The sequence below is a fragment of the Bison bison genome, unplaced genomic scaffold, assembly GCF_000754665.1.
Source record: "Bison bison bison isolate TAMUID 2011002044 unplaced genomic scaffold, Bison_UMD1.0 scf7180017864180, whole genome shotgun sequence".
Taxonomy (NCBI): Eukaryota; Metazoa; Chordata; class Mammalia; order Artiodactyla; family Bovidae; genus Bison; species Bison bison.
Window position 1 is genome coordinate 7,018,046 of NW_011494752.1, and position 15,751 is coordinate 7,033,796.

General features: G+C 44.9%; 1 protein-coding gene across 1 annotated transcript in view; it reads left to right on the forward strand.

Moving 5' to 3' along the window:
• ACSF2 (acyl-CoA synthetase family member 2) overlaps positions 1-15,751 on the forward strand; it is a 31,383-nt gene continuing 15,632 nt past the window's right edge. The window contains exon 1 of the mRNA XM_010842794.1: positions 1-231. Within this exon, the coding sequence (XP_010841096.1) occupies positions 104-231 (128 nt within the window). The 5' untranslated portion in view covers positions 1-103. The remainder of the gene's footprint in view (positions 232-15,751) is intronic.

Consider the following 15,751-nt stretch of genomic DNA (forward strand, 5'->3'; position numbering starts at 1 on the left):
CATAGGCAGAGGCGACCCTCCCGCCTCCCCGCCCGCTCCGCGCTCGCCCCGCCTCAGCGCACTTTAAAAGTTTTCTCTGGCTGGGACGCGGGCGTCGCGAGCCATGGCTGTCTACGTCGGGATGCTGCGCGTCGCGAGGCTGTGCGCCCGGAGCCCGAGGGTGCTGGGGGCCCGGGTCGGCCTCTCCCGGGTTTGGCAGGAAGCGAGGTTGTGGGGCGTCCGTCCTCTCAGGTACGCGGCCCTGGAGGAGAGGGACGGGTCAGTCCCCAGGGATGGGGTCTTGGGGATCCTTCAGAGCCTCTCTGGGGGCCGATCGCGCTCAGGCTGGGAGGTCCTCGGCTGCCCCACCTCCGCCGGGTGGCGCACGCCAAGGAGTAGGTACCCCCCCGCACCTGCACTCAGGCAACAGGAAATGCTGGCCTGGCCCAGCAGACTGCTGGCTGCAGCTGGTGGCTGTCAGGGACCCTGCACTGACTCTGGGCTCTGGTCCGGGGCTTTAGGCTCTCCCATTGGTGGGCACACTGATGACCAGAAGTGGAGCCTCTAGCAGCCTGCCCTGAGGGGGAGGGGCAAGGGCAAGGCCTGTGCTCTGTCTCCAGGACACTGCCTCTGAGCTAGACCCCTTTCACTGATAAACTCGGGGACCTCCCACGCCATGTTGTCCACCCCAGGCCACTAAGCTCTGCAGTGTCTGCTCTTCTCATCAACTGCTAACACTGCTTGGCTCCTTACTACCTACTGGGTCTGTTTTCTTCTGTCCTCAATGCAGAGGGTGGGATGGGGGCTGGCAGGTGGAGGATGTGCTCTGCAGCAGCGAAGTAAGTTAATGCTACCTCTTTGTAAGTCTGCAGTTGTGAAATTGTGTTGATTAAGCAGAACTGGGCTCCCACTGATATGATCAGTGGTGGCTTTTACCTTCAGCACCCAGCAGAGGGAGGCCTGGGCACCAATGAGTCTGCCCTGCCACCCAGCTAGGCCACATACTAGGACTGGGGTCAGGACACAGCTTTTAACACCAGATGGAGTGTAGGCCTGGGCATGGAAAAGGGACAAGAAACCGGAAGAGGTTTCTTATCTGAGAGAACTGCTTGTTTAAAAAAACAAAAGAAGGAGGAGGGAAGTTGGAGGGAGACAGCAGACTCTTCTTGGGCTGGAGTTCAAGATCACAGTGTTTTGAACATGCTGGTTTCTGAAGATGGAAAGCATATGCCGTGCTTTCAGATCACCAAGCCTAATTTTCTGAGGAGACCCAGTGGCTCAAGGAGCGTCAGCAGATGGGATTCTGATGAAGAAAACAATTCTCCTCTAGCTTGGTCACTCACTACCTCCCGGTGCCTCCCCAGGCAAGCTCTGCCATGGCTAGCCTGTAGCATCCAAGCCTCACCTCTGGTCTTCAGGATGCTCCTGAGACTGTGAGGGCTTTCCTTATTTACTCTCCAAAGTGAACATGTTTCATGATGCTAGGTCAGGCCACCTTTGGCCACATGGTATCCTTCCTGACCTTTGACTTTATGTGCAAACAAAGCAGACCTCTTGCCTGCTACAGGCTTACAATCACGGATTAGGGGCACCAGGCCTCAGAGAAATTCTGACTCTGTCAGGAGGAGATCCATGGATCCAGAGAAAGATTTCCTGAGCATTTGGCCTAATTCCCTTCCATGCCTGCCACTCCCTTGTGCTTAAGGCCTTGCCTACTGACTGTGGTGGTTTAACCTGATTTTGTTCCTACGTTGCTCTTAAGAAACCCTCAAGAGTCTCAAGCATTCAACAGATATTCCTGAGCGCTTACACCATGCCAAGCACAAGGTGGATGCTGTTGTTATGAAAGCCAGAGAACCCAGTCTTCCAGGAACTTGTAGTCCAATGAGGGAGAAGATAAGTCAGCATGATTACTACTCAGTGTTCTAGGAGCCATGGTTTGAAAAACTCCCGGACTTCTGTACTTTACTGTTTCTGATCTGGTCACGTACAACCTGCTTTCTTTCTTTCTAGGATTTGTTGATTTATTTTTTGGCTGTACTGGGTCTTCATTGCTGCACACGGGCCTTCTCTAGTTGCAACAAGTGGGGCTACTCTCTAGTTGCAGTGTGCCAGGCTTCCCATTGTGGTGGCTTCTTTTATTGGCCAGAGCACGGGCTGTAGGCTCACGGGCTTCAGCAGTTGCAACACATGGGCTCAGTAGCTGCGGTTCACAGAGTCTAGAACACAGGCTCAGTAGATGTGGTGCACAGGCTTAGTTGCTCCATAGCATGTGGAATCTTCCGGGACCACAGATCAAACCGGTGTCCCCTGCATTTCAGGGTGGATTCTTAACCACTGAACCACCAGGGAAACCCTAGACTGCTTTCTTGCTGACCAACACCCCATGCCTGTTACTTATCAGATCCCCAGTTTTACCTGTAAGGAAAAAGCAAGAACTTTTTGGGTTATAGACTAGACTGTATAGATTGCTTTGGGTTATAGCCCTGGCTCCTCTACCTACTTGCTACATGACCTTAAGTACGTTACCTAACCTTGGAGCCTATGTGGAGTTTGTCACTAATGCTACTGCTTGCTGTACTGACAAAGGCTTGCTCTTCTCAGTCTTTGTTTTGGGGCAGGGTTGGTCCCTGAGAACCTCCAGATGGGGTCTGTGTAGAAATTTCAAGTGATTTGAAGGTAGGAGAGAAGTCCCTCAAGAAAGTGTCCTCTTGCTTGCATCTGGTTCCTCTCATGGCTAGTTACCAAGATGTCAGCCTCTGCCAGGCCCAAGTCTAGCCCTTGGATCTGCTGGACAATCCCTTATCCACCCAAGTCAGGGATGTCCAGAGTCTTTTTTCCAGAAGGAAAGAAGAGACTGTCCATTGCTCTCCAAACCTCCTGAACTACCAACGCCTTCCCTGCTTCCCCAGGGAAGGCAGATGATCTAATCTGGAGCTTCAGGCACTCTTGGAGGACAGAATCTGATGCTGATTCCTGGTGAACCTATGATGAACAGGTTTCCTTCAGACCTCGAAAGCTGGCCTGGGGCTGCCTGAGAGGCAACTGTATCTGGGGTGCTGGAAGCACTCAGAGGTGGTGATGACAGAGGGAACCATGGCTCAAGCCTCTCAGAATTGGGTGTGACCCTCAGTGAGGGTGGCGGGGTGCCTCCAGTGACTCAGCGCTGATGGTCGGGGCAAGGGTATGAATGGACTTCATGGAACACCTTCCAGAGGGATGACTATAATCAGGTGGGACTGGTAGTGGAAGCTATAAAGGGATGTCCCTGTATCAGGGGATTATATTAAGCTACGAATTATTTTGGGTAGAAATCAATGTACAAAAATATGCTCTTCTCATAATCTACCGAAGATGATTAACAAAGTATTTGGTAATGATATCTCTACTCATTACTCCAGTCTAAGTGTAATCATAGAAAATAAACTATAAACGTGGACACTGGACATTGTAATCAGTGAATGGTACACAATGGTTTTAGTTACGTCTCCTGCCTTGCATGCAATCGGTATGCAATCCACTGTGGAGGTCCAGTGTGGGATACAAGGATGAGTAAACTTGTTTCCAGATACTTCTTTGCCTAAAAGGGATCTGCAGATAAGGATCACAGACCCACTGATTCAAGGCAGTAAGGGTGCTCAATCAGAGCAGGGAAGAATCTGATAGGTTGGAATGGGATTAGGTTAGACTTCCTAAACAAGTTGGAATTTGAATCTTATCCCTCCAGTAACAGGGCTGTGGTTTGAAGGATGAAGCCTATATACTTGTATAAACCCTTGCCTGTGCTTGAACTCTTTAAACCCTGGGTATGAAGCCCTCCCAACATCCCCACATTATTTATTTATTCAATCTACAAAGACTTTGGAACCAGACAGATCTGAGTTCAAAGGAATCACTTTCTAGCTTTGGGACCAAGTTGAACTTAAGACTTTAGTTTTGTGTAAGTTTTGTTTTGTACTTGTGAGAATTAAATGAGGTCACATAAGAAAATCCATAACCCACAGCCTAGCACTCAGATTTTCAACCCACTGCATTGATGAGACTATGATACAGATAATACTTATGAAACAGTGGCTTTGCACACTCCTTCAATGACCCCAAGGCCCACAGGTTAGAGCCTTGCCTGGAGAGTAGGAGAAAGACAGTTCTAGCAGAGGCAACTGCTTGAACCAAGCTGAGGCTGCTCTGTGTTGGCGGACCTGTCCGTCCTTATGCTGAGTGTTAGTATAAAGGGCTGCTTTCCCCCACCCCCAATTACATACTGAACAAAGTACAGAATAGAGTTTCATCTCTTGAAGGGGCCTTGCTAGAAGACTGTCCTGATACATGACAGGTACCACTAACTCTGCCAAGTGCCTCTCCCTTTAGAAATAAACAAGCTGTTTTTCTAGTTTAGAAATCATGTTCTGTGACTCTCATTGGCATGTATGTGTTTTTCAGTTTAGGAGTCAGGTGACAGGAAAGCAAACCCAGCCTTTGTATGGCTTAGTTCAATATGGCTTTAGGCAAGTCCCTCAACCTCTCTGGACCATGATTTCTTTGTAAAATGGACCACTTGGACAAGAAGCACTCTACAATATTTCTGTGGACATTTTGTGATTTCCAGGGAGGCTGGGCTTTGAGGCTTGGATCCCTGAATCCAAGAGGGCTGTGGTGGAAGTTCGAAGCCTTAATACTTATATGAAATGTTACTTGTGCTTGAACCCTTATGAACTCATCCTAACCTCTGGACTCTCTGGTTTTCTCTAGCCCTCTGTGAGTGAACAGAAAACATTGAGGGTTTGACCCTAGAAAGTAAAGATCTAAACCTTGTATGTGGGGTTTTCCTGGTGGCTCAGATGGTAAAAAATCTGCCTGCAATGCAGGAGACGTTGGTTTGATCCCTGGGTTGGAAAGATCCCCTGGAGAAGGAAATGGCTACCCACTCCAGTACTTTTGCCTGGGGGAATTCCATGGACAGAGAAGACTAGTGGACTACAGTCCATGGGATCACAAAGAGTTGAGCGTGACTGAGTGACTAACACTTTCACTTTCTTTTTCAAACCACCTATGTGCCTTAGTGATGCCACCAAGGGCAACTGTTCTGAATCAGCCTTCACCCTTGACTTCTGTGTACTTTGCCCAGTAGCTCGGAACAGTGGCCCAGTGGAAAATCTGCAGCATAGATGCGTCCCGTCCCCAAGTATTTCAGGCTTTTGAAAATGCCCTCTGTCTTCTACAAACACGCATACACTATCAGTTTTATTGGAGTTAAAAACGGAAGCTTCCACCAATATAGAGTGCCCTGCCCAAAATCTTTATTGTAGCTCTTACCACTCTGGGGTTCTTTGTAGTCTGTGTTCTTTGTAAGCTGTGGACTCCATCAGGAAGGTTATGTTGGGTGGTGAAAAGATCATGGGACTTTATGGTATAATGCAACTGTAAAATGTACAAATCATAAGTGTGCAGTTTGATGAATATTAACAAATGTATACACCCATTACTCAACACCCCAAGATATAAAACGTGTCCATAACTGTAAAGCACTGCTATTCGGTAGAAATATAATGTGAGCCACATATGGAGTGTCATGTTTTTCAGTAGGCATATTTTTAAAAGTAATAAGAAATAGGCAATAAGTTTAATGATATATTTTCTTTAACTTAGTATAGCCAAAGTATCATTTCAGCATGCAATCATGTAAAAATTGCTAAGGAGGTATTTAATATTCTTTATTTCATGAAGTCTTCTGAATCTTGTGTGTATTTAACACTTACAGAATGCTTCAATTCAGAGTAGTCATGCTTCATGTGTTCCAGAGACCCATGTGACTGGGCTGCCATAGAGATAGCACAGCTCGAGAAATTTCTCTAGTGCCTCTTTCCAGTCAGTTCCCTCCCCAACCAGATTATCACTATTCTGATTTCTAATCTCTATAGATTAATTTTGTCTGTTCTTGAATCTTAGAATGTATACTCTTGTGTCTAGTTTCTTTTGCTCAAAAACCAAGGCTTGCTTTGGGGAGAAGTGACCTATTGATCTTGACAAAAGAATTCATGGAAGTGTGTGTTATACATTAAACAGTTTAGCCTTCCTTCATAACCGTGGGGAAAAGGACATGATCTCCTGTGCCCAATATTTCACCTCTTGGGTGTAGCAACAGAAAAGTAGGCTGAGAAGTGGGGTCCTCAGAAGAGGTGTAACAAATGTGTCCGGGGACTGTCCCAGCAGAGAGCGGTGCAGACAGTGTGACTTCTAGGCCCACTGAACTGGGCAGCCCAGTTATACTTTGTGGTCCTCAATATTTTCTCATCTAAGAGCTGTTTTTTTAATTAAACATTTTATTTTGAGATAATTGTACATTCACATGCAGTTGTAAGAAATAACACAAACAGATCTCATATAGTTTCCCCCAATGATAACATCTTGCAAAACGGTGGTGCAGCAGCGCAGCCAGGATATTCGCACTGATACCGCGTCACCACTGCAAGGATCCTTCAGGTTTCCCTGTTACAGCCACACCTACTGTCCCACTTCCACCCCTCCTGAGGACCGCTCACGGTCTGGTTTCTGTTCTCCTTTAATTGGATTTCATCATGTCCAAAGGTTATGTAATGGAGTCATACAGTATACAGTCTTTCAAGACTGGTTTTTTCACTCAGCATAATTTCTGGAGATTCATTCAGGTTGTTTTGCGTATCAGTAGTTCCTTTTTTAATTGCTAAATAGTATTCTTTGATATGGGTGCACAGTTGGTTTAACCATTCACCCACTGATGGACATTTGGGGGTGTTTCCAGTTTTTTCAAATAAGGCTGCTGTATGCATTCATATGGAGAAGGCAATGGCACCCCACTCCAGTAGTCTTGCCTGGAAAATCCCATGGACGGAGGAGCATGGTAGGCTGCAGACCATGGGGTTGCGAAGAGCCGGACACGACTGAGCGACTTCACTTTCACTTTTCCCTTTCATGCATTGGAAAAGGAAATGGCAACCCACTCCAGTGTTCTTGCCTGGAGAATCCCAGGGACGGGGGAGCCTGGTGGGCCGCCGTCTATGGGGTGGCACAGAGTCAGACACGACTGACACAACTTAGCAGCAGCAGCATGCATTCATATACAGGTTTTTGTGGGATTGTAAATAAGTCTTTGTTTCTCTGGGAACATAATTGCTTATAGTTCTTCTCAGTATCTTCAGGAGATTGGTTCCAGGACCCCTGCAAATCCCCAACTCTGTGGTGGTCAAGTCCTTTATACAGCATGGCAGTAGTGCAGGCAGCTCTCCCTGTCTCCTGTTCCACGTCTGCGTATGGGACCTGTGGATACAGGGGGCCAGCTAGATGTGTTTCTTTAGGATAATTGTCAGCAGTGCAATGGCTGGCTTGTATGGTAGTTGTGTGTTTAGTTGTACAGAAATTGTCTGTTTTCCAGGATGACTGTACCATTTTCCATTCTCACCAACAATATATGAGCGATTAGCATCCTCATCAGTATTTGGTATTGTCATTGTTTTTAATTTTTGTCATTCCAGTAGGTGTATAGTGATATCTTATTGTGTTTTTAATACACATTTCCTAATGGCTAATGATATTGAGTAACTTTTCATATGCTTATTGTATATCCTTTTTGGTGACATATCTCTTTATGTCTTTTGCCCATTTTCTAGTTGAATTGTTTGTTTTTTTTACTGTTGAATTGTCAGAGTTCTTTATGCGTTCTGGATACTAGTCCTTTGTCAGATGTGTGGCTTGCAAATATTTTCTGCCACTCTGTAGCTCATCCTGTTGTCCTCTTTAACAGGATCTTTCACAGAGCGGAAATTTTTAATTTTGCTGAAATTAGTTTATTAAGTTTATAGATTGTGCATATAGTGTCAAGTTTAAAAATTTATTGCCTACCCCTAGATCCTGAAGCTTTTCTCCCATGTTTTTCTCTAGATTTTAAAAAATATTTAATTAATTAATTTGTTTACTTATTTTTGGCCGCACTGGGGCTCTGTTGCTGTACGTGCGCTTTCTCTAGTTGCGGCAAGTGGGAGCTAATGTTGGTTGTGGTGCGTCGTCTTCTTATTGCAGTGGTTTGTCTTGTTGCGGAGCACACGCTCTAGGCGCACAAGCTTCAGTATTTGCAACATGTGGGCTCAGTAGTTGGGGTGTGCAGCTCAGTAGTTGTGGCTCGAGGGTCCTAGAGCACGCAGGCTTCAGTAGTTCTGGTGCACAGGCTTAGTAGCTCTGTGGCATGTGCGATCTTCCTAGGCCAGGGATTGAACTGGTGTCCCGTGCATTGGGGCGGATTCCTATCCACTGTACTAGCAGGGAAATCTGCCTGTTGGTCTTCGTTCCGGCACACAGACTTCTCTCTAGTTGTGGTAGACTGGCTTGACAGTTGCAATGCATGGGCTTAGTTCCCTGACCAGGGCTCAAATCCACATCCCCTGAATTGGAAGGCAGATTCTTAACCGCTGAACCATCAGGGAAGTCCCTCTAAATGTTTTTCAGTTTTAATGTTTTACATGTAAGTCTGTGGTCTATTTTGAAGGGTGTTTTTCCCTTTAGAGACAGGTTGAAATTCCTATTTTTTGCTGAGGACCTTTTAACATTATAGTCATTCTTGTGCTCTTGGTGGCCACTGTACAGTAAAATGGCCATCAATTAAGAAAATGACCATTCACTAGTGCTCTGGATTTTTATCTGTCACAACAGCATCTACATTTTCTTAAACACTAGGTTGCATGTTGTAGCTGGTATACATGTGGCACTCATCTTCATGGGTACATAAAAAGTTTAACTTTCTTTCAGGGTAAAATAGATATTACAGTTTAAAAGTTGTTCCCTCCTTCACAAGCATCTGCCATCTCTATTCCCAGATCAACCACCAGCCTAGTGTCTTTCTGCAAATAGTGAAAGGAGCCCCTCTACACCTTTGAGAATGCAGCCCCCATGGTGTGTGGGTCAGTCCAGGGGCTGCTGGGTTGAATAATGAATCTTGGGGTGACGAGCAAGCGAGATGGAAGAGGAGCACCTGCCTCTCATTTGCCATGAGCTAGATGTGCTGGTACACTTAACTGGAACTGTGTCTTACACAAGGGTGAGTGTATTGACTGAGGACTGAGGCTTGCCCAGGAGGATAGGATACCACATGAACATCACGGGCAGCCTGGGGCCCTTCCTGTCTGCATTAAAGTTCATCTTGTCCTGGCCCTTTACACAACAGGTCCAATGGATCATTCTGTCCCTCCCAGCAAGTTGTTCTATCTTTCGAATGTTGAAATACCCTTTCTAGAAGATTATCAAGCCTCTTATATTTTTTTGTCTTAAAAATTTCACATGGAAAAAAATTTTTTAACACAATCATATGATCAAATAACAAGCACCTGTGTACCTACCACTTCAAATTAAAATATAGCCATACTTGTTACACAAAACTACAAATAAAATAAATATTATGGATCAAGTTGATGTCTGTTTTGTAAGCCTCCTCCTACTCACCCCTCACCAGAGAACTACTGTCATAAATTTAATGTACATCATGTCAGAGCACGTTTTTTGCTTTTAACATGTCTCTGAATCCATAAACAGAATAGCGTATCATTTGTAAAGCACATAGAATCATGCCAAGCAAGCAATAAGTGCTCTTTGTTTTTTATCCATAAAAATACTTATGCTTTTATAATTTTAGCAAAAATTATATCACCGCGCCCTTCTTTTTTCACCCAACAGTATGTTTTGAGATCTGTTTACACCGACACCTATAGATATAGGTAATTCTTTCTACCTGATGTTTACAAATCCATTATATAACAACATCTCCAGCAGTGCAATTCCCACGTTAGAGGGTTGGCATTTTCAGCTTTTCTAGAAATTACTCTGGAGAGGCTGCGCTGCTATGACCACCAGCAGCAACTGAGAGCTGCTGTTTCCCCACAGCCTCGAAAATACTTGGTATTCCTGAATGAGAACGTGTTTGCCACTCTGGTGGGGAAGCTAAAGTGTTCTTGCTGTGGGTTGATCTACATTTCTCTGATTACCAGTGAGATTGGGTGTCTTTTGAAATGTATTCTGTGAATATTCATATTCTTTGCCCATTTATTGTTAGATTACGTGTCCTTATTGATTTGTGGGATTTTTTTCCCCCTTTAATACAGGCTAAATGTGAATCTTTTGTCTCCTATATATAAAATGAAATTTGTAAACCCAGGCAGTTGCTGTCTCTTAGCTTTGTTGATGATTTATTTTTTTCTTAGAGCCCAAGAACCAGACTGGCATCAAATGCCTGTAAGGGGAGGAGCAGAAGCCAGCCCATGACTTGAAACAGAAGCAGACTATTGATTAAAGCTTTCTTGCTGGTGGCTGGCATGGCACCTTGCCCAGAGTAACAGTGGTCGGCCTCAGTGTAGGGGCTGTTCCTGTGTCCATGGGCCCCTCACATCTAGTCACCATGCCTCCCTGGTGGCTTCTGAAAGGATTAAGAGGACTTGTGCAAGACCTGGGGTTATTCCAACTTCTGATAGGAACAGGGTTCACCTGCAAGCTCCTGGCCCAGATCCCAAAAAAACTCTGCCCAGGAAGTAATATGTAATAAGAGGCAAAACAAACTGCTTCTCTCCCAAGTATATCGTCATACCTATGTACTCAGGTGGCGTGGTCATCCCTGCCTCTGTGGCTCCTTCGGCATCCAGCTCTGCCTGTGGTCTCTGCCTGACCCTGTCAGGACCTGCGATCCTTGGTGCTTACAGAGCCTCTGGCCCTGACTTTGGTCATCTGCCTTGGAATGTCACAGAGTGCTGCAGTTGCTCACAGAAGTTCCCTGAGCTAAGCAGACCGTGTTTTCTGACTAGGTACTGCTGGAAGGCTAGGCTACATGGGGGAGGGCCAACAGCAGTGCCTAGGTGAGTATAACCAGAGGACTGTGCAGTTAGCGTGCAAAGCCATCGTGCTTGGTACTAGAAGTGAGCTGGAAAGATGCGTTCAGAGGCAGCAAAGAAGATGAATCAGATACGCAAGTAAGTCATGGAAAAGAGCCAGTGTGTGCTTGAGGGCTGGAAGGTGGGAAGTAAATGGGGGTGGTTCTCCATGGGCCTGTGGCACCATTAGCTTCAGGTTTGCTGCCCCAGGCCCTGTGCAACCTCAAAGGAAGCTGTGGATGGGCTGCAGTGTAAAGAACATACAGAAAGAGGCCCAGGGTTGCCACCCACTCAGATAGGGTCACTTAAGAAAATGAATCTCTTGCCTCATTAATAAAAAAATTATCCTTTTTATGGATACCTTTTAATAAACACACGCATATTTTTGGTCACCATTTGAAAATAAATCATAGACACCATACTATTGATATTTTCCATCTTTGCCGATCTCTCCTGGTTGTTTTGCTTTGTGACATGGACATCTTGCTTACTGGGCACTTGTCTTCTTTCCTCTGTGCATTTGTGGCAGATTGGGCTATTTTTGTGTTTCCTGTGTCAATGGTACTTGTCTTTTTCATGGAAAGCTGTTTGTGATTGAATGATGAGGCTTTTTTTTTACCATCTTTTATGGTGGCATCTTGGACAAGCTGCTTAACTTCTCTCTCAGTTTCTCTATTTGTAAGACAGGGATACGCACACTTGGGATGATTTGCCTGACAGCATTACAGGGCACACGCTCACTGTTTTCTCACTTCCGTAAGTTCACTGCCCTTCAGGAGATTTACCCATCTCTGCCCTTCTTCACTGAGCATGCCCATCTTTTTCATAAATCAGAATCATTACACTCCCTACTTGTCATTAAACATCTCTACAGACATTCCTGTAAATTATATTTGCAAGTAGACAATTATTTGGTGGATCCTGTTTTCCCACTGGAGCAAGGCCAGAGCTTTGCCTCTGGTAAGCCACATTCTAAATAGTAAGCAGTGTGTCCTGACCTGCTCTGTTCTGCTGAATGTAGGGAACATGCATCCATGTAGGAAACCAGTTGGCTGGCCCAGCAGTCACGGGCTAACAGGAACTGCACAGAGGCCACAGAACTGCTTTCTCATCTGCTGGAACTCTCAGAAAGGAAAACTCTGCTGCCTTCAAAACTGGGCTGATTTATTTTCTCGAGTAGTTTCTAAGATGGAAATCACAAGCAGATGTGTTTGCTCGGCTTGCCCAGTATTGTTTATTAATGTATGCATGTATTTTGCACAGAAGCAATACATGCTGCTTTTATTTTTCAGACAGGATGGTAAATACCATAGTCAGTTGCTAAATTTAGTTTATGAATTGTGTTTCTGTCAACACTGGTTTAAGCCCTAGAAAGCTCTTCTTTTTAACTTTATTGTGCACCATTGTGCTCACTCAATTGTGTTCGGCTCTTTGTGACCCCATGGACTGTAGCCCACCAGGCTCCTCTGTCCTGGGAAGTTCCCAGGCAAGAATCCTGGAATGGATTGCCATTTTCCTCTCCAGGGGATCTTCCCAACCCAGGGATCGAACTACATCTCCTGAATCTTCTACATTGGCAGGCGGGTTCTTTACCACTGAGCCAGCTGATTAACTTTGTGTTCAAATATAACATAGATTCAGGAAATTACACATATTTCATGTACTTGTTTGATAAATTTTTGATAAATTGAACACACCCATAGAACCAGAACCTAGTGAGCCACTCCCTTGATTTCTAACAGCATAGAAAATAGTTTTGCCTGTTTTATACATATAAATGGAATCAGATGGTATATACCTTTTCCTGTCTGGCTTCTCTCATTTAACAGTTTTTAATGAGTTTCATTCATATCTTTGGGTGTAGTCATAGTTCATTGGCTCTCATTGCTATATAATATTGAAATAATCATCACCATTTATTTATCTATTCTACTGTTGAGTAGGTAGTTTCCATATTGGAGATACAAATGCAAATATCCTGTCTTTTGGTGGGCACATGTATGATTTCTTTTGGCTGTATACCTAGGAATAGAATTTTGTACATTATTTTAAAAAGTGTACAATTCAATCATTTTTATTGTGTTTATGGATATGTGTAAGTCACACCCTGAGCTATCACCTCTCTATCCTCCCATCCCCTCTGCCCTAAGCAACCACTTACTCTACTTTTTGTCTCTACAGATTTGCCTAACCTCAACATGACATAAATGAAATTATACAATATGTGATTTTCTGTGTCTGGCTTCTTTCACTTACTACAGTATTTTCAAGGTTCATCCGTGTTGTAGCACGTATCAGTATTTTATTCCTTCTTATGGTCAAATAATATTCCATTGTACAGATATTCCCCATTTTGTCTATCCATTTATGCATTGCTGGATATTCAGGTTCTTTTCACTTTTTGACTATTGTGGATAGTAATGCTCTAAACATTTGTGTACAAATCTTTGAACACTTGTTTTCACTTCTTTTGGGTATGTGCCTAAGAGTACAATTGCCAGGGCAAATGTTAACTCTATGTGTAACTCTTTGGAGAACCACCAAAAATGTTTTCCACAGCAGCTGCACCACTTTACATTCCCATCAGCAATGCAAAAGAGTTCCAGTTTCTCCACATGCTCCCCAAATTTGTTATGCTGGTTTCTTGTTTATACCTTCCTAGTGGGTACAGTTCGGTTCAGTTCAGTTCAGTCGCTCAGTCGTGTCCGACTCCTTGCGACCCCATGAATCGCAGCACGCCAGGCCTCCCTGTCCATCACCAACTCCCGGAGGTCACCCAAACTCATGTGCATCGAGTCGGTGATGCCATCCAGCCATCTCATCCTCTGTCGTCCCCTTCTCCTCCTGCCCCCAATCCCTCCCAGCATCAGGGTCTTTTCCAATGAGTCAACTCTTCGCAGGAGGTAGCCAAAGTACTGGAGTTTCAGCCTCAGCATCAGTCCTTCCAAAGAAATCCCAGGGCTGGTCTCCAAGTGCTATTTAATTGTGGTTTCAGTTTACATTTCATGTGCTTGTTGGCCATTCATATATCTTCTTTGGAAAAATGTCTACTGAAGTCCTTTGCTTATTTTTTAATTGGGTTATGTGCATTATTTATAATTCAAGCATTTGGTTATTCATTTGAGCACTTCTTACATTCCAGGCCCTGTGAGGCACTGAAGACAAAACAGTGGATCCATTAGTTGCCAAACAAAACAATTATTTTTTTAAGTAACCCTTGTTTCCTAACTTGTCTTATGAAATAAGATCTGGCAACAGATCTAGGCCTGAATTCTCACATGCCCATTCTCTGCGCACACCTTTAGGTGCGGCTGTGCTTTGTCTCCATTCCCTCCCAGCTCCTGCCTAGCTGACTGACTCCCAACTGGCATTTTATAACACCCACTCCAAGTAGCTAAAGACTTACTCTAGTTGTTTGAGTTGGGAGCACCTGGGACTCTTGGCGTCCTGCTCCAGCTCCTTAAACTTTCCACAAACAGACAACTTTTCCTAAAACCATATCTAGTTTCTTTTTCGGGTATAAATGGGGTATCTGCCACTTTGTTTAAGAATAGAAAAAGAAGTGGCCGCCCTTCTTGCTCAAGGTGTTTTGGGTGTGTTTGAGGAAGGAGAGAACTAGAATCAATGGTGTTTGCATTTGGGCTTTTGAAATGATGGGTGGTTCTTAAATTTATGAGCTTTGACATGAGTTTCTCAAACTCTTCAATCTTTTGAAGGAGCAACCTGTTTTCACTTCAACCTTGTCCTACCCCAGTCCCCGTTTCTTGGCTTCAATTAGTAAACAACTGTGGAAAAATAAAATTGAGATTAGACAATCTCTAGTGATCAGATAAGGACTAAATCCAGAGCCCATCTCATCCTTTCTCCCCAAATTGGGCAGGCAAGGCTATCATGCTGGGGTAGTGGTGCTGGATTCTCCATTCTCCACTTCAGGTTCAGCTATTTACCAGCTAGGCAGCCCACTTGGCCTCTTTGCACTTCAGTTTCCTTACCTGTACAAAGAGAGTTCATAACGCCCACCTGTATTTTTTAGAACTGGCTTAGCGTGTATCAGAGAAACCCCTTCTCACCATGGTTTTAGTAGATGGAGTTTTTCTGGGAAATGGCCAGTGTGTGGCTGGTGTGGTACAGCCTGCTGTCAGGCTCCATGTCCGTCTGTCTTGTTGCTCTGCGATGCCAAGCTCACCATGTGCTCCAAGAGAACTATCACAGGCAGCATTCCAGCCAGCAGGAAAGAAAAAGAGAAGATGTGCTTCCCTTTAAGGGCTCTTCTCCGAAGCTGTGCACACACATACACACAACCTCTGCTTAAATCCCATTGGCCAGACTTTATTCTTCAACCAGACCACCTACTGTGGAAGCTTGGAAATGTGGTGTCTATTCCACATGGCCATGGCCAGGTAAACATCTGAGGGTGTATTATTAAGGGAGAAGGGGCTACTGGGAGTCTCTGTCATTCCACCTATCAGAGCCGCTGTGAAGATAAAGGAGACAATACACTTTTGAACTACATTTGGGGATGCTGTGCTTAGTCCCTCAGTTGTGTCTGACTCTTTGCAAACACATGGACTATAGCCCACCAGGCTCCTCTGGGGGATTCTCCAGGCAAGAATACTGGAGTGGGTTGCCAGTATTGCCTGGGATTGCCAGGGGATCTTCCCAACCCAGGGATCGAACCCAGGTCTCCCACACTGCAGGTAGATTCTTTACTGTCTGAGCCACCAGGGAAGGGCACATAAATCAACCTGTTGATTTGTCAGCTAGGCATTCCAAGAGGCCACTGAAAACCATGGTGAGTGTGTAGAAAATCATATTCCACACCAAACAGGACTCTGGGACATTTTGAGAATAAGGGGATCCGTGTTGTGAAACAGATGCCCCAGCTCCCCACT